This window comes from Engystomops pustulosus, chromosome 4 (assembly GCF_040894005.1).
Source record: "Engystomops pustulosus chromosome 4, aEngPut4.maternal, whole genome shotgun sequence".
In the NCBI taxonomy this organism is placed as follows: domain Eukaryota; kingdom Metazoa; phylum Chordata; class Amphibia; order Anura; family Leptodactylidae; genus Engystomops; species Engystomops pustulosus.
Genome location: NC_092414.1, coordinates 208,278,515 through 208,301,430, shown reverse-complemented (window position 1 = coordinate 208,301,430; position 22,916 = coordinate 208,278,515). Strand labels below are relative to the sequence as shown.

The following is a 22,916-nucleotide window of genomic DNA, read 5'->3' as shown; positions in this document are numbered from 1 at the left end:
ATGGTAGAGATAATCATGACTGGTGCCCATCATAAGGACCCACAGGTGCCCATTGTCCCAGGATACGGAGAGGTAAACAATCTACAAGAGATTGGGATCTTACCGTCAACGTAACATTTCCCAAGAACTTGTTATTGTGATTCACAGAGACTTTGCTGGTAGCTAAAATGTAAGTCCTCCGGGGATAGTCCTGGACTGTGATGTCCGCATCAAACGCCGCTCCCTGTCCATCTACTATAATGGTCTCTTCACTGTCTACACGGAGCACGTTGGGTGTTATCAGGAGGCATCTGGGGGGAGAAAAAATTGTACAAGAAGAAGAAGAAGAAAGTGTTTTTATTTTTCCAGAATATTAGCCCAATTATATAGGTGCCTACATAGGTTATGTCTGATATAGCATCTAAGATTTACCATACATACTCGAGTATAAGCCTAGTTTTTCAGCACCAAAACGGCTTATACTTGAGTTAAAAAAGATATATCAAAACTCACCTTTCTGGCTTCCCCCGATGCTGGCTATATACTGGGGCAGGGGGCTGGCTATATCCTGGGACAGGGGGCTGGCTATATACTGGGGGATATGGGCTGGCAGGCTATATACTGAGGGGCAGGTGCTGGCTATATACTATGGTGCAGGGTACGGCAGGCTACATACTGGGGAGGCTGTGACTAATGCATTTCCCACCCTCGGCTTATACTCGAGTCAATAGGTTTTCCCAGGGTTTTGTGGTAAAATTAGAGGTCTCGGCTTATACTTGGGTCCGCTTATACTCGAGTATATACGGTAGTTATCTTAGTTGATACGTTACCTCATACCGGTGATCCCCTATTTAAGAACACCCGACTTACAGATGACCCCTAGTTACAAACAGACCTCTGGATGTTGGTAATTTACTGTCTTTTAGTCCCAGGCTACAATGATCAGCTGTAACAGTTATTAAAGGTGTCTGCAATTAAAATTTATTGTTAATCCTGGTTCTTATAACAATCCAAAAGTTTAAAAATCCAAAAAAGACCAAAAAATTATACAGTTCCGACTTACATACAAATTCAACTTATGAACAAACCTGCAGAATTTATCTGGTACGTAACCCAGAGACTGCCTGTACATTATCCCCTATGATCACAGGAATGTACCTTATGTCATTGTTCCTGGGTCAGTTCTAACTACTTTTATATAGACACTTACAACTTTACCATTTCTAACTTCAAAAAGTTCACTTACCCAATACACTATTAGCAGCCAGTGGCATTTTACTAGCATTGCACCCAGTTACTACAATTTCAGACCCTCCTATACACAATATACACTTAGGGGGTGGGGGGGGGGTCATCAATCTTCCATTGGGTTATGTATTTAAAGAAATAGAGATCTTTATCATCTCTGGAATTATGTTGTATATTTTCTTGATGAAGGGAAAGGTCGTCCAATCTTTTTACCCAATAAACGTCTAATTGTGATCTCAACCAAATGCCTCACGAGCAGCGCGTCTATTTCTCCACCAGTTTCTTCTCTATTCTGTTTGGAAAAGTCATCTATCCAAAAAGACTTTGGAAATTCAGAGAAGCTGCAGCTCAACAACACGGACAAAGAGCCGAACACCTTCACTATCCTGGAGAACAGCTCCGAATACTGAGAATAGTTTATGAATCCGGGCATCTTGCAGAGCGCTTCGTATCCTGCCTCACCTTACAACCCTGATTATAATCAGTTCCATACATTGGGCCACATTTATCACTTTTGTGCGCCTAAGTGTAGTAGTTGCGCCTAAATTCTGGCGCACTGTTGTGCCTGAATTATCACAAGCTACAACCATCTGTGATGAGTTAATTTCCTGCCTCACTTTACTTTAACACAGTTTAGGCACAATTTTGGCGCAGTTTCGGCGCAATGTTAGATTCAGGCAGTTACATGTGATCCTGCTACAAGCTCCTCTCTGCTTCTCCCACAGCCCAGAATGAAGATAACACTCACAGCACCCAGGTGTGTGACACCCTGCACCCAGTGACCTCCTCAGCAGGGGCTTCTCCTGGAGGGGATCCCCCAGTGCTGGTCTCCTGCTGCACCCCTGTAATTCAATCAGTATCCTTCTCAGACACCAGTGTGATCATCCTGCTACACATGGGACACTTATCTGTACGTACTGCAACATTCTGCAAAGTTCTCTCCTCTCTTGCTCTGAGCTGAGGATTCTGCAGATTGTTTTGTAAATAGAAGGTGATGAACAGTAAATAGAGTCTGCAGCTCCTGTCTGCAGAGTATCTCATGTCTGTATTATCTGTACTAGTGTCTGCAGTATATGTAATGTCTGTATTATCTGTACTAGTGTCCGCAGTGTATGTAGTGTCTGTATTATCTGTACTAGTGTCTGCAGTTTATGTAGTGTCTGTATTATCTGTACTAGTGTCTGTAGTGTATCTAATGTCTATAGTATCTGTACTAGTGTATGTAGTGTCTGTATTATCTGTACCATACCTCCCAACATTTGTGAAAGGGAAAGAGGGACAAAATCGATCCCCCTAAGCCACACCCCCAATCACTCCCTGGCCACGCCCCAAATTTTAGCCATATTATAATAATAAAAATGATCTCAATTAAAAAAATATATATATATATATATATATTATCCTCATTGGGATTAGAACCCAGAACCTGCAGTGTCCATGTATAATAATGACACAGTGCCCCAACCAACTGAGCTATAACCTCTGTGATTATCTAGGTGTAGAATTTTGGTAACTAAGAACTATGACTACTGTTACACTGTGACACAGATTTAATGCCTCGGTATATAGGGAGGGATCTTCTCAGAGATTATTGTAATTATTGAGACTATTATTATTATTATGGAGATGATTATTATTATTATTATTATTATTATTATTATTATTATTATTATTATTATTGAGATGATTATTATTATTTTTACTATTATTAATAATCATCTCCATAATAATAAAAATATTAAAAATTATAATAATAATAATAATAATAGTCTCAATAATTACAATAATAACCTCTGAGAAGATCCCTCTCTATATATCAGTGCATTAAGTCTGTGTCACAGTGTAAGTGGCAGATAACACTTCTTAGTTACCAGAAATACTCAGCTCTGTATGTATGTAGTGTTTGTATTATCTGTACTAGTGTCTGTAGTGTATCTAATGTCTGTATTATCTGTATTAGTGTCTGCAGTGTATGTTATGTCTGTATTATCTGTACTAGTGTCTGCAGAGTATGTAATGTCTGTATTATCTGTACTAGTGTCTGTAGTGTCTGTACTAGTGTCTGTAGTGTATCTAATGTCTGTATTATCTGTACTAGTGTCTGCAGTGTATGTTATGTCTGTATTATCTGTACTACTGTCTGTAGTGTATCTAATGCCTGTATTATCTGTACTAGTGTCTGTAGTGTATCTAATGTCTGTATTATCTGTACTAGTGTCTGCAATGTTTGTAATGTCTGTATTATCTGTTCTAGTGTCTGCAGAGTATGTAGTGTCTGTATTATCTGTACTAGTGTCTGCAGTGTATGTAATGTCTGTATTATCTGTACTAGTGTCTGCAGTGTATGTAGTGTCTGTATTATCTGTACTAGTGTCTGCAGTGTATGTAATGTCTGTATTATCTGTACTAGCGTCTGCAGTGTATGTAGCATCTGTACTAGTGTCTGTAGTGTATGTAGTGTGTGTATTATCTGTACTAGTGTCTGCAGTGTATGTAATGTCTGTACTAGTGTCTGCAGAGTATGTAATGTCTGTATTATCTGTACTAGTGTCTGCAGTGTATGTAATGTCTGTACTAGTGTCTGCAGAGTATGTAATGTCTGTATTATCTGTACTAGTGTCTGCAGTGTATGTAATGTCTGTATTATCTGTACTAGTGTCTGTAATGTCTGTACTAGTGTCTGCAGTGTATGTAATGTCTGTATTATCTGTACTAGTGTCTGTACTAGTGTCTGCAGTGTATGTTATGTCTGTATTATCTGTACTAGTGTCTGCAGTGTACATAATGTCTGTATTATCTGTACTAGTGTCTGCAGTGTATGTAATGTCTGTATTATCTGTACTAGTGTCTGCAGTGTACATAATGTCTGTATTATCTGTACTAGTGTCTGCAGTGTATGTAATGTCTGTATTATCTGTACTAGTGTCTGCAGTGTATGTAATGTCTGTATTATGTGTACTAGTGTCTGCAGTGTATGTAATGTCTGTATTATCTGTACTAGTGTCTGTACTAGTGTCTGCAGTGTATGTAATGTCTGTATTATCTGTACTAGTGTCTGCAGTGTACATAATGTCTGTATTATCTGTACTAGTGTCTGTACTAGTGTCTGCAGTGTATGTAATGTCTGTATTATCTGTACTAGTGTCTGTAGTGTCTTGCTGAGCTCTTCTGCTGGGGATGAGCTGCTCTGCAAAGGGGCTCAGTGTTACTTCTCAGTTTGCGCCACCTTCGGGCTGGAGTGTTCTTGCACCCCCAACAAAACATCTGGATTGGAAAGATAGATGAGGGAAACCTGGTTATTTTTGCTGAGCGGCTAGTTTGGCGTTTAATCGCAAAAATGGCGCAAAAGCAGTGTGCCAGTATGAAAAGGCGCAAAAACAACAGAAAAAAACGAGTGATACATATATTATAATGAATTCTAGAGACACTGTAAATAATTAATTCATGGAGCTCCTGGTAATATTCAGGTAAATGTGAGAGCAGGCTTTATGTATATTGTTTTATTCTACACGTTTTCTAGATAGATAGGAGATAGATAGATATGCGATAGATAGATATGAAATGGATATGAGATAGATAGATAGATAGATAGATAGATAGATAGATAGATAGATAGATTGTCTGGAACATATAGGGATAGATGTATCACTAGTTTTTCTGTTGTTTTTGCGCCTTTTCACACTGGTGCACCGTTTTTGCGCCATTTTTGTGACTAAACGCCAAACTAGCCTCGCAGCAAAAATAACCATGTTTCCCTCATTTATCCTAGCAATCCAGATGTTTTGCTGCACCATGATATTCATCACTTGCAACTTATTCATTTAGGCACAAAAACAGACACAAAAACACTCCAGCCCAGAAGTTGGTGTCAACTGAGAAGCAAAACTGAGCCCCCGTGCAGAGCAGCTCATCCCCAGCAGCAGAGCTCAGAAGACACTTGTACAGATACTGCAGATAATACAGACACTACAGACATTAATACAGATAATACAGACACTTGGAAAGATAATACAGACACTACAGACACTAGTACAGACATTACATACACTGCAGACACTAGTACAGATAATACAGACGGGACCTGCAGCCTCTATATACAGATCACAAGCTTCTATTTACTGAACATTCTGCTGAATCCACAGCTCAGAGCAGGATGGAAGAGAAGTTTGCAGAATTTTGCAGATACAACAGAAAAGTGTCCCCGTGTACCAGGATGACCACACTGGTGTCTGAGGAGGATACTGGGCAGCATCTGCTTAGGAGATCTCTGGGCGCAGGTTGTCACACACCTGGGTGCTGCTGTGAGTGTTATCTTCATGCCGGGATGTGGGGGAGAAGCAGAGAGGAGCTTGTAGCAGGATCACATGTAACTGCCCGAATCTAACATTGCGCCTAAACTGTGTTAATGTAAAGTGATTAATAGGAGGCAGGAAATGACCTTATCACAGATGGTTGTAGCTTGTGATAATTCTGGCGCAACAGTGCGCCAGAATTTAGGCGCATCTACTACTTAGGCGCAAAAAAGTGATACATCTGGCCCATAGTTATATATGTATATCTAAACGCTGCGGGTATTACTCACGGTGGCTGTGCGTATGATCCAATGAGTCCATATAGAAGAATGAGACCCAGGGCTCCGGACGCCATGGTTGTGCCCTGAGAATGTGCTTCCTTGTAGACAGCGAAGAGTAATATAAAGCCAGTAACAGAATGATTGTCATGGTTGAAGTATACAGACAACTGGCTGGTGGTTACTAATCTCTATTGCAAAGATCGAAACTGGCTCCAAAATACACAGTCCCAATGAAAAGGTGATTGCATAATTCAGCGTGAAAGGGGAGATCATATAAGATATAAGAAAACAAAAGCACCTCACCGAGTTATTTCATATAAGTGTAAATACAACCATGGCTCCCATTGACAGTAAGCTACACAGCCGGGGTGGAGGCTTTCTTACTGCTCCAAAGCTGCTTGAATATCCATAGCTACCCCTATAACCCAGAACAGAAGTGGGTGACAATGTGCACATTGGAATTATAGAAATTTATAGCTTTGTGGACAACCAATCTTGCCTAAGGAGTTGGCTTCATCATCAATGTCCCCTTATTTACAACAGTTGTCCTGTTCCCCTGAAGTAGCTGAAGACTAGCTGCCATCATGACTAGGGTCAACATAACTCCAGCCCACCTCCTTGTCACCGCTTGTGTCTCAATCTCCATCTTCTGGGCTGTTCTGTTGCATGATTTGACATGGACACTACCACCAGCTGTCTTCCTTCTAAGTTATCAACTGATAGAGTCTAAGAAACACCAGTTGGTAGCAATATCGCACAGCTGAACTCAAAAATCTGATCAGAAAGACAGTTTCTAGAGCTGGAGGAAAGACATGGTGACTAGAAGCAAGTTACACAAGTGAGGAGTGAAAAGCCGATGGCTAGAGAAGTGAACAACTATTAGCATTGATGAGCAAACCAATTGAAATTTGGAAAAAAATTTGGTTTGGAGACCAGGTTTTTAACTGAATCCGAAACCGAATCTTGAAATCGCTGGGTAACTAAACTTTGTGAGGGAGGATGTGATGCCACCAGCAATACTACCAGAGGTTGATTAAGTGTCCCATGGGCTCCGGGCTGTTCACATGACTAGGGCCCCCCAGCATCCAAACCAACCCTAATGTTAGGACCTTAACTACCACTCTATACCCACTATATCCTCAATATTGTGCCGTTCATAAAAGTAATTTAATAGTGAACTTCCACTGTGCTCTTATAACCCATCTATTTTGGAAAGCCAATCACATTCCCTAACTGCATGAAACCCTCCACCCCGACTACCGTCCAGATCAGATCTCCCAGACAGTGCAGGAGATGTGGATCCTGCCCCTGGCCCGGCCTCTGTGCTCTGCAACTGAACTCTCGCACCCTTGACACTGTTAAAAAGAAGAATTTTCATACAGTAAATACTCACATAAATTGTAAAATCTGTTGACTAGAGTCTAAGTCCTAGGGGGGAAATGCAGCTGCATCTCATCAATACAAAGTCCACAGCAGAGCCCCCCAATTAATAAAATGTCCACATCAGAGGCCACCTTTACAGAAATGTCCACAGCAGGGATAATGCCACCCCCCCCCCCCATAAATGTTATGTCTACAGCAGCGATTTCCCACTCCTCCATTAGTGAAATATGAGCCCCCTTGAAAATAAAAACTGTCTACTCACCTACGGCTTCTTCCTCCTGGCCCTCCCTGAGGCTCTGTCTTCTCCTCTTCTGGCCAACACTATGACGGGTCATGCGGCCAGACAGAAAGAGGAGCAGACAGAACCACAGAACTGGAGAGAAGAAGACAGAGGTAAGTAGGTAAGTATACTATTTTACTACTTAAAGGAAACCTACCACTTGAAGGGTGAGCTGGTGCCGGAGCTTAGTTTTGTTAGTGTTTTAAACCGCAGTATCGCGGTTTAAAACACTTTTTAAACTTTATAGGCGGCGCAGGGAGGTACGCGCTCGGCGCACCATGCGCGCGACTGTGCCCGCGGCTCTCCTTCACTTCCTATGTAGCCGCGGGCACGGTCGCGCACATGGTGCGCCGAGCGCGTACCTCCCTGCGCCGCCTATAAAGTTTAAAAAGTGTTTTAAACCGAGATACTGCGGTTTAAAACACTAACAAAACTAAGCTCCGGCACCAGCTCACCCTGAGCTGGTGCTCGGTAGTTCCCCCTTATACCTGCCACTACAAGTGGTAGGTTTCCTTTAAGTAACTATAACTGTTATATGGGTGACCTCTTTAAATGCCACCACCATTTGTCCACGGATCGTTGCTGCCTGATGACGTCACAGGGAGCAGCGATCCTCAAAATAATGGCCACACGCACATGCTTGATGCCTATACTGTAAATGCTACCAATGGACACCCTTGATCATTGGGTCCGCTTATCTCTAGTCCTGTGGTCTTGTCTCGTCTATGGTCAGCTATTCCATACACAGTGTATAAGGTCAGTGACCTGTTTATATGGTAAATAGTCTTTACTTTCGGGAACAGTTCCAGGGGAGGATTAGAGGCCATAATCTATCAGGCATGTGTTGCCTAATGTTTACTCGTAGAGATAAGGGAGAGCAGAGGTAAACACACAGCGGCCACGCTTATATACACCTGATAAGATATTTACGGAAATAGAAAGTTTTTATTCCAATGAAATTCACTGGAGCTTATTATTTCCTTCATGCTGTTTTTTTCATCAGGCCATTTACCTCTTCTACGAGTTCACTGAACGTACCTACCCTTACCCACTGCACAGGAAGGTGGCGCCATACCCTCTGGCAATCACAGCTACATGTACTGTACAGCATCGCTGTGTGTGGAACAATTCAAACTTAAAGGAAACCTACCACTTGTAGTGGCAGGTTTCCGATGGCAATACCGAGCACCAGCTCAGGGTGAGCTGGTGCCGGAGCTTATTTTAGTTAGTGTTTTAAACCGCGGTATCGCGGTTTAAAACACTTTTTAAACTTTATAGCCGGCGCAGGCAGGTACGCGCTCGGCGCTTACCGTGTACGCGGCTACATAGGAAGTGAATGAGAGCCGCACGCACGGTAAGCGCCGAGCGCGTACCTGCCTGCGCCGGCTATAACGTTTAAAAAGTGTTTTAAACCGCAATACCGCGGTTTAAAACACTAACTAAAATAAGCTCCGGCACCAGCTCACCCTGAGCTGGTGCCCGGTATTTCCATCGGAAACCTGCCACTACAAGTGGTAGGTTTCCTTTAAACCTTATTACTTATTCCCCATGGTGAACACCCAAACAAAAAGGATCAATACCGCAATCTGTTGTATTTTGGTCACCTTGGGGCATATTTATCAGGACCTCTGCGCACCCCCAGTGGCGCAGAGGCCCTGAAATAACTGCAAATGCTAGCTTATTGCTAGCTTTTGCGATTATTTTTCACTATCCGCCACCTTCACGCCAGTGGGGCGTGAAGGGGCGTGAAGGGGGGGCACGGCCGGCCGAGCGGGGGGCGCGGCCGGACTGGAGTGGGCCGGCGCGGGGCATTACTGTCCCCGCGCCTGCGCACTCGCTGCTGCCGGCGACTTTTCATACGTGAAAAGTCGTCGGTTGCGTTTTTTTCTAAGAAAGATGCTGCGCAGCTGGCAGCCCGATACTTGAAGAGGCAGAAGCCTCATCATGAATCGGGCTGCGAATTTGCAGCGGCGGGGCTATCATACGCTGGCGCACGAGCGCCAGCCTATGATAAATATCCCCCCTTGTCTTTAAAAAAAAGGAATTTTTAGTTGCACATTTGTAAATTTACGTTGCACATTTTCTAGATAACAGTTAAAAAATAAAGATCCTTCCACATAAAAGCAAGCTCCCACATAATCTCATTTTATGAACTTTTTGAGAAAAAGCAGTGAAATATATTGTAGATCAACCCCGTCACAGGTTCAGCTACAGATGCCGAGTGTGCATGTACTTCTGGAATGATTTATCTAGGCTTGTATGGTAGAAAATTGCATACAACCCCTGAAATAGTGCCAGGTATTCCAGGAATGTTTGGAATTTCCCAGCCTTAGAAGACAGTTAAGATTCCAGCAGAGCCGCAGTCTTCTAAAAGTTTGAAAAGTTGAACTTTTAGAAGACTGACGGTCTGCTGGAATCTTCCTTGTCTTCATCGGTCCGGTGTCTCTCCTGCAGTGAGGATTTGGGGCTACATTGTGGAGTTAAAGTCTAAACAGGATTCTTGCTACATTCTCCATTTATTTCCCCCCTTATGTCATCTCCATGCCAAGTGGGCATGGTGGGACATGAAGATTGGCATACTCAGTGATGGAGTAGGCCTACACACTAGCCATAGCCTGCGCCTGTTCCAAGACAAGGGCTTGTTAAAGGGTTAAACACTCCAAAGCATCCCAAACCAGCAAACAAGTTTTCTTTTCTCAATCCAACTTTATTATGAATTTTGTTTAAAAGTTTACAATTTTACATTGGATTGTACTACGATAACATATCCCAAAGGAGACATTTACGAAGGAGATGGAATAAGGTTCAGATTGATTTGGATTGAGATTCTGGTATCCACAGGGAATGGGAAAAAAAGAGGGAAAAAATGCAAAATGAAAAACTGGCGATTGGGTGTCCCAGTGTCAGGATCAGAGGTAGTGGATCCTCTGTACCACCATGGACGATTACATAAGCCAACACCTGGGATCGTAGTCTAAGTAATACCCGGTTTTCACCAGAGCCCACCCCAAAGCAGGTTGGACTTGTTGCTGTGTGGTAACACCAACTCGATCCACAGGCACGACTTTGTCCGAGGTGGCAGCCAAGGCATAGTACAGAATTGGCAGGCAAACTCGTGGTCAGGGACAGGCAGGAGGTCAAGACGGGCAGCACAGGATCAGAGTTGGGGATGTAGCAATAAGTCAGGATAGGCAGCACGGGATCAGAGTCAGGAACGGAATCGAGGTCACAATGGGAAATCAAGATAATCGCACAGGGCTTGGAATACAGCTTTCTCTTAGGCATAGAAACACAAAGATCCGGCAGGGGTCACAGGAAGAGGTTGAGCATTTATAGGTTGTCAGATGGCCAGTGCCAATCAGCAGTGCCGCTGGCTCTTTAAATTGCAGTTGGCTGAAGCGAGGAGACCGTCACTGTAACGCGGCTATGTAAGTGAGGCTTCCGGCGAGAAGGGAGAACACTCAGGAGCACACATCCCAGCTGTGGATTGGGGATAAATTGCATTATCACCCTTTAAGATGCTAATGTGGAGGAAAAACCTGCTTTGTTTCAAAGACAACACAGAACATGTCCAGAGGTTGAGTGTGCACAGGATACACAGTAAAACTCAATGGGAATGAGCTTTCGAAAAAAAAAAAAAAAATGCAGGGTCATTGGCTTACAGTGGAGCCAAGGCGATTTTGTTACCAACACACATAGCCCTGCCACCCCTCTTCCATAGTAAAGGACCTTGGTTGCGACCTTGCACTCCCCATAACTGGTCTTGGGTTCCTTGTAAATGAGGAAATAATAAATAAACCAATATATGTGTATGAAGAAAATAATTTATTATAATTTCCAAGTAATTACCTAATTAAGCCCATTAAATTATAACATTTAGGAGGGACGTGATGTTTAATATATTTCTAGAGGGGGTTCATTAAATATTATTTATATTGTTGTATTTAGTGGGCGTAGTATATATTAATTTATATTTAGGGTGTCATAGTGTGTGTCTAATAAGCAAATGGCACAGCACGGTCACTTGTATTTTAAGCGATATATATTTATATTTAGGAACACAATGGGGCTCATTTACTAAGGGCTCCGCGGCCGCACTTTCGTCGGGTTTCCCGACTTTCTCAGTTTTGCACCGAATTCCGCCGGTATTTTTCGGATTTCGGCCTTTCGCCGGCTTTCGTGGGACAGAAATCGGGGGGCGTGTCTGTCGGAAAACCGACGGATTCGGAAAAACCACGGAATTTAAAAAACAAACTGTGACACAAAAACAAGCACTTACATGCAGCGGGGAGAAGATGGTGAACTCCGGCGGACCTCAGCGCAGCAGTGACACCTGCTGGAAGTTAGACCCATGAGCTTGCTGATTTGCCGGAAGACCCAAATCCTCGTCGGAGAATGCGCAGCTGGATGGCGAAAGGACCGGGTAAGTAAATGAGCCCCAGTGTGGAATAAAGTTCATATCTCAGGGACACTATACTGTAAGTGACTTTGGTATTTTTCAAAGGCCTTGTGTGGAGATGTGCTGAAAAACCCAAAATGATCTGTTAGCAACTCGCTTGATGTCATGTAATGAAGTTCTGCTCCTGATTTGGCAACCTGAATTCTGTACAAATAGATTGCGGCTTTTGATGATTGTTTCAGTATTTTTCACTTATTTTTTTCAAATTTCATTATCTGTTATTATTATATATACACAAAAGTAATAGAGAGGTAGTTCAGAAAAAAGGGTAAGATTAGAGAAGAGGGATAAGATACAACCTCTCCCAGGTAATGATGAAAAGAACAAAAGTCATATATAATATTTTCGGAAGTAGGAAATGTTTAGACCATTAAGTATTTTAAAGGAAATTGATTGCAGTCACAATGATCACATTATTCATAATTGCCTTGGACCTTGTATAAAGGATGTAGCTGGTGACTGGTTCAAGCAGCAGAATTTGTATTTCTTCAATTATTTTATACTATTCCCTTATAAACAATGACTGGACCATTATACAAGCTCTTATGTCACCCCCCCCCCCCCCCACTCATCTAAGCTCTTGTGGTCAGGGCCTTCCCTCCTATTGTTCCATATGACTGTTTGTACTCTGTAATGTAATATTATATTTGTATACGTCCCCTATGATGTGTATAGCTACGGAATATGATGTCGCTATAGAAATAAACATTATTATTATTACTTATTCTTATTCTTCCGGTGTCATATGGATGTGTTGCTTCTGAGGTGGATCTTGGTGACTATAAGGATGACGCAGCTTTCCACAAGAGGACAGGTATGTAGTGATGAGAGTGGACCCATTCAGGTTCAGGTTTGCAGATTTCAGATAACTGAACCCGAATCCACACCTGAACACCTGCCGGTAATATCCATCATCAGTGCTGGGCCAGACATTTGCCCTTGGATCACCAGTCCCCTATCGCAGGTGTTACTGGTGGGGGTGAGTCCAAATGCTGAAGCAGAACCTCTCTGCAGAGACCAATCCACACCCCAGGTAGCCTATGAAGGTAATTAGCTTAAAAGTTAAATAAAATGGTAAAACTGAAAGGCACATTGTAGAAGATAATAAAAACAGCAACAAAGTTCTACACTTCTGCCCATTCAGTCCAAGTGAAGGAGCAGCGTCCAATCCAATCACCTCTCGGTTCAAATCGTATAACAGAGACCAAGCTACCACCTCAGATCCGTTTCCTCCACCAGATCGAGGATCGAGTGTCCACAGCACCTTCTTACGTTACAAATAGTTGAAAGAAGAGATTTACTTTTGCATCTGTACTCTATGTTTTCATAAAAAACTTTTTTATAGCTTTATCGTGTTATTGTTTCCACCAAAACTGTTTTGCTGAAAATGGCAACATCAGCCAACATTTGGAGAGAGAAAGACCTGGGCCGCACTTCCACACAATGGGGCTCACAATGGGTCCGAACGCTGCACTTTCGTCTGGTTTCCCGAATATTTCTGTTTTGCGCTGAATTGCCCCGGGATTTGCGCCAGTTTTCACGCAACAGAAATTGGGGGGGCGTGGCCGTCGGACAACACAACGGATTTGGAAAAACTGTGGAATTTGTGTCGCAAGATCAGCACTCACATGCACCAGGAAGAAGATGGTGAAGTCCGGCGTACCTCGGCGCAGCAGCGACATCTACTGGATATCAGGGAGTGGTGGGAACGTGGCACCAAGTAACTAAATATAAGGAGCTACACACATGGCAAAGCAACCAATTAGAAAATACACAAGAACATGTGTGTAATAGCCAAAAGGAGCAATCTTTATTAACAAATGAAACAATATATCCAAAAATGACACACAGGCCGGACACAAATGATTAAAAACATCTAAAAGGGGAGGGGGATGCAGCCCAGCTGTACCCCTCACTCAAGTATGGACAGAGGGGGGACAGTGGCACCTGTTACCATCGGGTCCGGACAGTGCAGGGAGAGACAGGGTCGGAAAAAGAAGCGTCTTTTTCCGACCCTGTCTCTCCCTGCACTGTCCGGACCCGATGGTAACTTTCATCATTTTCACAGCAGGGTATTCATTGCCAGGAGCTATTCGCTCCCTCTGCTTGGGTGTTTATGCAGAGTTTCATCTCTTATGCATGTTAGGGGTGCAGATTATTCCTGGACATTCATTAGCAGGCTCTCATCTTGTGCCGATTTGTTGCACACTTCATCCAGCCTGACAGGTTGCCTGTTATTTGAGTGCCCAGCATAGCCCTTACTTACCAGCTGCTTTTTGTGTAGTATTCACATTATCCATTGCACTTGCATGGGTTCCTGACAGTTCCTTGAGCAGGGTCGCCTTGGGGCGACAGTTTGTTGGTATTATCAGGTGCCACTGTTCCCCCTCTGTCCATACTTGTGTGAGGGGTACAGCTGGGCTGTATCCCCTTCCCCTTTTAGATGTTTTTAATCATTTGTGTCCGACCTGTGTGTCGTTTTTGTATATATTGTTTCATTTGTTAATAAAGATTACTCCTTTCGGCTATTACACACACCTACTGGATATTGGGTGCACGACCTTAGTGAATCGCGGCAGACCCAAATCCTCGTCGGACAACGCATCACCGGATCGCGACGGGACCGGGTAAGTAAATGTGCCCCATTATACAAAGATCTATGATCGCTCAGTTTTTTTTAACAAAATAAACTCGAGGTTCTTAGTTACATTTTGATCAAATTGCATAAGTCCCATAACCACTTCACGTTGACCTCATATTAGTGGGTGCAGAATCACACTGTCACCACAACACAGCACCAGAAAAGACCAAGGCCCAGTAGCCCCCCAGGGTCCCGGGTCACCACCAGCACTGCACCACAGAGATATTACCCTGCAGTACTGCACCATGGAGATACTCCATGTGGTTCCATGTGGTGTCAGAAACTGGCTGAAAGAAAAACACCTGTACAAATGGATCGAGGTGCTGGTGCCAGGAAAGAATAAATAAATGACTGAACAGAATTCATCTGAAACCAACAAAAAGATCTGGACCAAGTTTGTTTATGTAATGTAACCATAGATGTAATGTAACAATAGATCATTGCGCAATGTGTAGATGTAGGTCCAGATCTTTTCATCTCCAAATGTTTGTGAAGTGTATGAGGCCGAGCATCATATAATGGAGAGAGATATCTGCTGCCAGCTCAAACCAATCCGTAGAGAACATCCATGAGTAGCTCAAAACTGCTACGACAAATCAGTAAGTTATAATCTAATAGATGGAGTAACCCAATAATAAAGCGCAGAACAATCAGGTGCTCAAAGGTCCTTAATCTGAGTCAACAACAATAGGAATTCCACCATCTATTCTTCTCCTGAATACAATAAGAAGCTGTAATCCTGTAAGCCGTACAACGCCACTGGTTCACCTCGTCTGAGCTCAGTGCAATGAACACCTCTCAGCTGAAGACAAATACAATCCTCACTGTCAAGAGACGGTCAAGGAAGGTGCATTATACTCGCAAAGCAAACACTTCAAGAAAACCCCATTATGGAGCTGCCCAACCTAAAATTTCACAACTCCAACCCCTCCAAGGTCAAGCAAGCGAGTGCGTCCTGAAACCACAAAATATCCTCTGCAGCTCAATGACTGAACCAAAATAAATCCAGGCGACCCGTTCATTATTAACGAAGAGCAATGACATCCAATGCCGAAAAATGATTCAAATGATTTCGGTCAATTTTATATTTCAGTTTCCACTTAAGAAAATTATTTGAAATTATTGAAATGTTCTGATTTTAAATAATGAATTTATAGAAGTAATTTCAAATAATTTTATGTAACAATTTGAAAAAGTTTTAATAAATTTAACTAATGACTAATAATTAAAGAGAGGAGAACTCATACCACATTCTGATACGATTATGTAGAAAAGCACTTTATGCTTATGTCTAACGTCACGTGATTAAATTAGACCTAAAGACTCCCAAGTGTAATAATTTAGGGGAGCAGTGTTTTGGACCAAAGTTGTACAAAATAATCCTCCAGTTGGCTCTGAGCCAATACTGAACCACAGAGGTAAAGCAGAAGACAACCCAGTTTGGAGGCCACTAGGGTCTAGGGTGGATGATACAGATTGGACCTACGAGAGTCACGTGTTTTCATTGCTTCAGCTCCCTGAATTGCTTTCTAATGACTAGAAATAACCTTAAATAGAGTAAACTCAGCACTCGTAACTTAGATGCAAAAACCGAAGAATTTATTTAGAATGAATTGAGCAGCAATCCAAATCGGATCGGTCTCTGGATAGACACGGATTGCAGGGTGGGAAAAGAGAAGTAAAAATGGCATAAAGCCGTAAGAGCAAAGAGGTCTAGCGGTGTGCACGGCTGTAGAAGAAAGTCTTTTTGGTCATATGGCTATATGCCATTTCTACTCCTCCTTTAACAACCTGAAATCCGTGTCTGAAGAAGGTCTATGTTGAGACCGAAACGTTACACATTGGATTGCTGCTCAATTCATTCAATATAAATTCTTAGATTTTTGCCGAGTTTCCTGTACATTAGATTGAAGGATTGCTGATCCTACTCGAGCATCGTTGAAATTTGCTTACAACTGAGTGGAGTGACGTACAGCCCTGATACTTGAAATAACCTCAACCTTATTATCATTTTTAAACAATGGTGAATGGACAGGAGGCAGCGGCACTGAGGCTGTTTGTTCGTTAGTGGATAACAAGGCCCGGGGCTAGAGCGCAGTTTTTTCTAGAAGTTTGCCAGATTAATTTTAGGCTCTGGGAAAATGGCAGATTTTTTGTATGATTTTTGGGTACATTCATTTATATCTATGTTCCGGTACAATGGGTATGATTTACATTTTTTTAAAATGCTTTTTAACATTTTTTTAGGTCCACTGAGGTGCTAGAATCAATAAAACTGCAAATATGCTCCTTTTTCATAGGGATTATTGAATGACAGGCCTATGAATTTACCAGCCGTCATACCTGACACTGCCCCAATGATGTCGCAGCAATCAAATCAAATTGTGTGTGTTTACGGAGGCCGCTATCTCTATTATACACTCTGTATGGAGGGGACTCAGCTGATGCTGTGATGTTCAACTATGGCATTTGTTGTTGAATGGTTTAAGGGTTGTCCAAGTTAGGATGGGAGTTCAGCACCCCAAATCATAAGCTATTTAGTTGAATGGTAGTCGGCTGCATCAATTTGAGCTTAAATTGGGTCATAAAAATTAACTTGACAAATATCATGCAGATAGGGTATTTTCTATTCTCAATTGAGACACAGCAATCCACAGTAGATTGTGACAATCCAGTCAAACACAACCTTTTTCAGACACTTTGGAATATAAAGAAGGATTAGGGATTTGGGTCCGGCGCGATTCACTAAGGTCGTGCGTCCAATTTTTCTGCAGTTCCGCCGGAGTTCACCTTCTTCTTCCCGGTGCATGTGAGTGCTTGATCTTGCAACACATTTCGTTTTTTAAATTCTGCGGTATTTCCGAATCCTTTGGGTTGTCCAATGGCCATGACCCCTATTTCTGTCACGTGCAAGCCGGTGTAAAATGGAAATATTCGGGAAAACCCGGCGGAATAGCGGTCCGTGGACCCTTCGTAAATGTGCCCTATTAATTCATTAAATCCGTATGAAAAATGGCCTTACATATAAGTGTAGAGCATCAATTTAATAAACATATCAGTTGATTATGTTATATAATTTAAAGCGATAAACATTGTGAGGATCTGCAATAGATGTGCCACCAGATGAGAGAACGCCGTAGTGCTCATGGAGACCTCCGAGTATAGATATAAGGGCTTATTTGCTAAAGGGTCCGCAGATCGCACTTTCGGATTTTCAAAGTTTTCGAGATTTGCGCTGCTGAGACAGGTATTTAACTAGGGATTGTGTCACATGTGATCGGATTGTGGCGCCGAAGAGCCGGCTTTCATGCAACAGAAATTAGGGGGGGGGGCAGGTCATCGGACGATCCGAATGATTTGGACTGAGTGCGGGATTTACAATTCAATTTACACTTGCACTTACATACACCGGGAAGAAGAAGGTAAACTCCGGCGGACCTGAACGGGGAAGTGACAGATGCAGGATATCAGGCTCATGATCTTCATGAATCACAGCAGAGTCCATTCCGGTCTGACAATGCACTTTTGGGGATCGCGACAGGACAGATAAGTAAATGTGCCCTATAGAGTATAGAGAGTAAGGAAGGTGGGAGCCGGTCAGGAGGACATAGCCGAATTCCAACATACCGGGAAAAAGAAATATGTGTAAAACTAATTTCAGCTCATCGCAAGCGAACAACATTGTTGACAATAGGTCTAGACCGTCATTGCTTAATATGGAAAGTGGAAAAAAGGAAAATACATGGACGTCTACAAAACTTACCTTTAGCACTGGATACAGCTTACAATTGTTGCTAATAGTACAAACAATTAAAACATTTTTGCCCATTCTCTATCATGATACTAATTAAGGAACATTTTGAAAGATGGCATAACCTTTGTATCCACCAGGGGTACATCTTTGAGCAATATAGGGACCCACATTTATTAAAGCCCCTGCACCAGGTGTTTATAAAGTGTCAGTGACACATATGTTTCATAGCTGCATTATGCACTATGCTCAACGTGACACAAAATTCTACACTGAAATAGGTGTTCCGGTGCACAGTTGTACCGTGTGCCACATCGTGCGGTATCCAACAGAATTGTGTTGCGCACCCTATATTAAAGGTGCACAGTAAAAAAAATTGGTGCACTGCCGGATTCCAGATTCATGAAGAACAAGCGCCACAATTCTTGAATCTGTTGCACACTGAACCCTCCACAGGCAAACGGAACCATTTTTGATAAATGTGGGCCATTATTTCATTAGGTATTCACAGATAGAGTACAACGACAAATGGCTTCAATGTGAGGGTAGTTACTGTTGTGGGGGCAATCGCTGCAATGGATGTCAATATGTGGAGAGAAAAACCTCTTTTACATTTGCAGTGACCAAGAAGTCCTATAACATCAGAACTTACATGAATGTGAGTCCACACATGTAGTATATTTAAATCATGGTACTAAATGTCCCCAGCAGTAGGTAGGTTGTACAGTAAGTAAATTGAAAAATTGCATCAGCGAACACATTGCTGCTGCAAATCCAAACAATCTATCTATCTAGCTCCCAAAATCTGTCGGGTGCGTCTAAACATTTTAAGGAAACACATTCTAGTTCTATTTTGGGTATGACCGTGACTGCAATTGATTGATGAAAGGGGATTGGAGAAAGGTCTTGCTCACTCGCGGGGCATTTTGCTTTCCTCTAGGCTTGAACTTTAGACACAAACGTATGTATCTTTATTAACTGTAAGTGGTCACCGCTTGGAACCGATCACAGAAATCTCTCAGGTGTTTGTGTAATGAATTTTTAGGTGACTGACACGCCTTGTGTGCTGTCGTGGTTTCCATCCAGCGTTGGCTCCATCCATTGTGTGTATGATACTTTTTAATTAGTAGTTACTAAGGAACTAGGTCTGAGTAAGGACTAACATTTGGTTAAATCCGAAACGCGTCACCTTTTTCTATCCCCCTCCTTTTGTGCCCTGCGTAGTGTGTGTTTTGTGTCCACTTAGTTCCCTTCATTATTTTTTGGGAAACCTACTTTACCGTATTTTCTTTATTAAAGATGTCGTTTTTATTGTGGATTTACGAATTTGAGTGCTGGATTCCAAATTTTTTTTTCTAGTTTTTTTTCAAGTTTGGGAAGCGATGGCCGCACCATCCAACCCAGGAAGTGATGTCATGCCAACCATGATGCACTTCTGGCAGAAATCACAGGAACAAAGAGAAGACTAGCTCCACTGGAACCTGGAAGGTAAGTATCAGAAGGAATGTAAAAAGATAAATCGCTGTGTACGTATGCACCAAGGAGACTACGTATTCACTGATTTGTCGCTTTACATTCCTTATCAGAGGGAATTCCTTCAAGTTCCGAGTTAATTTCTAAGGATTATTTCGAATTGGTATTCTACTATGGCACCAGAGGTTCATACAGGAGTGACATGTATAAATTCTAAATTTAAATCAGGTCACAGACCTGACCCAAGTTTCCACATCAAACCCCTAAATTCATTAGACCCCAGACCCATTATTAACTCTGAACCATTTATCCTGCCCCAGAGCAGGAAATAAACTCCCAATAAAAAATAAAAAAATAACATCAGACTACTAGAAAGTGTTTTCTATAAACCTAAGACCTTCTGGAGATCATCTAACATTTTTTACAGAGAGGTTTCTGTGTCGTAACAGCAGGAGACCAGATTGTAAGGAGTCAAGAAGACACTAAGTATTGAGATACCTACAGAAAAGAGGCCGGCCGGTAGTTGGCAGTGGAGGACTATCTATTTGTTTTTCCTTTGTTAGCAGTCATTACATCATGCTTAACAAGCGGAGCCACAGATAAAAGATGAAAGAAATGTTTAGGTTTTTTCTTAATTTTTACATTTCTAAAGGAATGTAGTTGCCACGGAGGTTCCAATGTCCATATGATGAAAGCCTTGACCTCAAGTCAAATGAAAGGAGGTAGAGGCTCAACCCCAAGTATCACAGATAGGTTTTTTTCATTTTTTTGTTAAAAAATTGTGCAAACATTCATATTTTTGGGCAACATTCAAAGACTTAGGATAAATTCACACAAACGTTTGTTGCCCCTGGGTCGGAACCCTGATGAGAGGTGACAAGGTGAGAAAAAAATCTACTTGGACATCAGAGACCACATGGACATGTCCAGTCATTCCTGCGGTTAAATGTGTAGAGTATAACGCGCCACGGATCTGTTTTAGTTACCGTGGTGATACGTCTATCGCGTTGATCTGTCTAAGCCTTTTGGACATAAGGCAAAGGTCTGTTTACAAAGTCTCCAGGTTTGTAGGACAAAGCTCAAGGTGCATTGAGAGAAGTTTCCAATGTTACGTTCACATAAATGTTCTGCTCAAAGACTGAACCCAGCAACATATTAATCATCTTGATGCAACACATGTGGTTCCTGGAAGCCGATATCTAGTACATTGTTTGAAAATTTGTTAAAAACTATCATAGTATTTCATCCCTTCAATCTACCAATTAACCCCTTTCTGACAAGGCCATAAAAAGCATTTTGAGCTATTTTTATGCGGATTGCTAAATTTTGATGAGTTTTTTTTTAGGTGACACATAAAAATAAATGAAAAAATGTTTTTTTAACAATTTTTATTTTTGTTTTTAAGTCACAAAAGGTGGAAAATTTGCTTAGTATGTATTTATTTTCAGCTTCTATAATTAACTCAAAAGCCCCATATAAATTAATAACACATAATAATTGAATTTTCTAGTGTTCAAGAGATGTTTTGATATATAATGGGGCACATTTACTTAGCCGTCCTGACGTGTTCCCCTAAAGTGCATTGTCCAAATGGAATGCACTGTGCTGCGAGTCACTAAGATCTTGCGCCCGATATCCTGCATGTGTCGCTTCCCCGCTCAGGTCCCCGGTGTTCACCATCTTCTTCCTGGTGCATGTAAGTGCATTGTCCGTGTATAATGCGCTGTGCGGGGAGTCACTAAGATCCTGCGTCCGATATCCTGCATGTGTCGCTTCCCCGCTCAGGTCCCCGGAGTTCACCTTCTTCTTCCTGGTGCATGTAAGTGCATTGTCCGTGTATAATGCGCTGTGCAGGGAGTCACTAAGATCCTGCGCCCGATATCCTGCATGTGTCGCTTCCCCGCTCAGGTCCCCGGAGTTCACCATCTTCTTCCTGGTGCATGTAAGTGCATTGTCCGTGTATAATGCGCTGTGCGGGGAGTCACTAAGATCCTGCGTCCGATATCCTGCATGTGTCGCTTCCCCGCTCAGGTCCCCGGAGTTCACCTTCTTCTTCCTGGTGCATGTAAGTGCATTGTCCGTGTATAATGCACTGTGCGGGGAGTCACTAAGATCGTGTGCCCGATATCCTGCATGTGTTGCTTCCCCCGCTCAGGTCCCCGGAGTTCACCTTCCTCTTCTTGGTGCATGTGAGTGCTTGGGCTTGTGACACAATTCGAAAGTTAAATCCCGCACTCAGTCCGAATCAGTCGGATCGCTCGGCGGCACACCCCCTGGTTTCTGTCGCATGAAAGCCAGCACAGCCGCGCCACAATCCAATCACGACCGACACAATCCCCAATTAAATACCTGTCCCAGCGGTGCGAATCCCAAAAATGTCGGACAAAAGTACGGCCGTAGGCCCTTAGTAAATAAGTCCCAATATGTATAGCATCTATAAGAGCCCCAGTAACAGGGAAAAATGGCTCCGTGTGTGTCCCAGCAGTCAGAACCACCCCCCATTATGGGATCAGTCAGTTATGAGTGTTATTTATGGGTAAACAGACAACAATATCGATCAAGGGTTTTATTTTAAGCAGGAAGACTCCAGTCAATTCTGCAGTCTTTAAAGATAATTTTTTTCATGGTCACTGCATAAGAAAAATGATCAATAAAGACACCTATAGATCAGGAGTTTTAGGAACAAGAAACTGTTGGCACATTGGGGGTTATTTACCATTAGGCGGCTCCTTGGGGCAGTTCTATGTCTAATTTTGGAGCTCCGGTGCCCATCAGATTCATTAAAGTGGCTATGGCCCTTCAATAAATGTTCTCATGGTCTATTTTCTGTCTGGGATTTTTTTTTAAGTCCCAAAAAGTCTCAAAAGGCAAAAAAAAAAGTCTCAGCAGTGGACTGGTGTGACGATGAGACTTTTTATGAGACTTTTTGCATGAATGTTGCTTTGCACGGTGATGCACTAGCAGTAGTTCCATGTTTAGGCCGGATTAATGAAGAGGTGTATATAGTCCTGTGAGACTTTTTAGCTGTGAAAAGTCTCAAAATACCTCAATATGACAACTTTGAGACTTTTTATGCAAAAAGAGCCCATGAAAACAAATGATAAATAATCCCCAATGTATTTATAAAGG

At 42.4% G+C, this 22,916-nt stretch overlaps 1 protein-coding gene across 1 annotated transcript in view; it reads right to left on the bottom strand.

Annotated features, from left to right (window-relative positions):
- Positions 1 to 5,960, bottom strand: part of LOC140128227 (venom factor-like) — a 50,654-nt gene extending 44,694 nt beyond the window's left edge. The window contains exons 1-2 of the mRNA XM_072149778.1: positions 5,810 to 5,960; positions 104 to 290 (exon numbers count right to left, since the gene is read on the bottom strand). Of these exons, the coding sequence (XP_072005879.1) occupies positions 104 to 290; positions 5,810 to 5,874 (252 nt within the window). The 5' untranslated portion in view covers positions 5,875 to 5,960. The remainder of the gene's footprint in view (positions 1 to 103; positions 291 to 5,809) is intronic.
- Between the last annotated feature and the right edge of the window lie 16,956 nt (positions 5,961 to 22,916).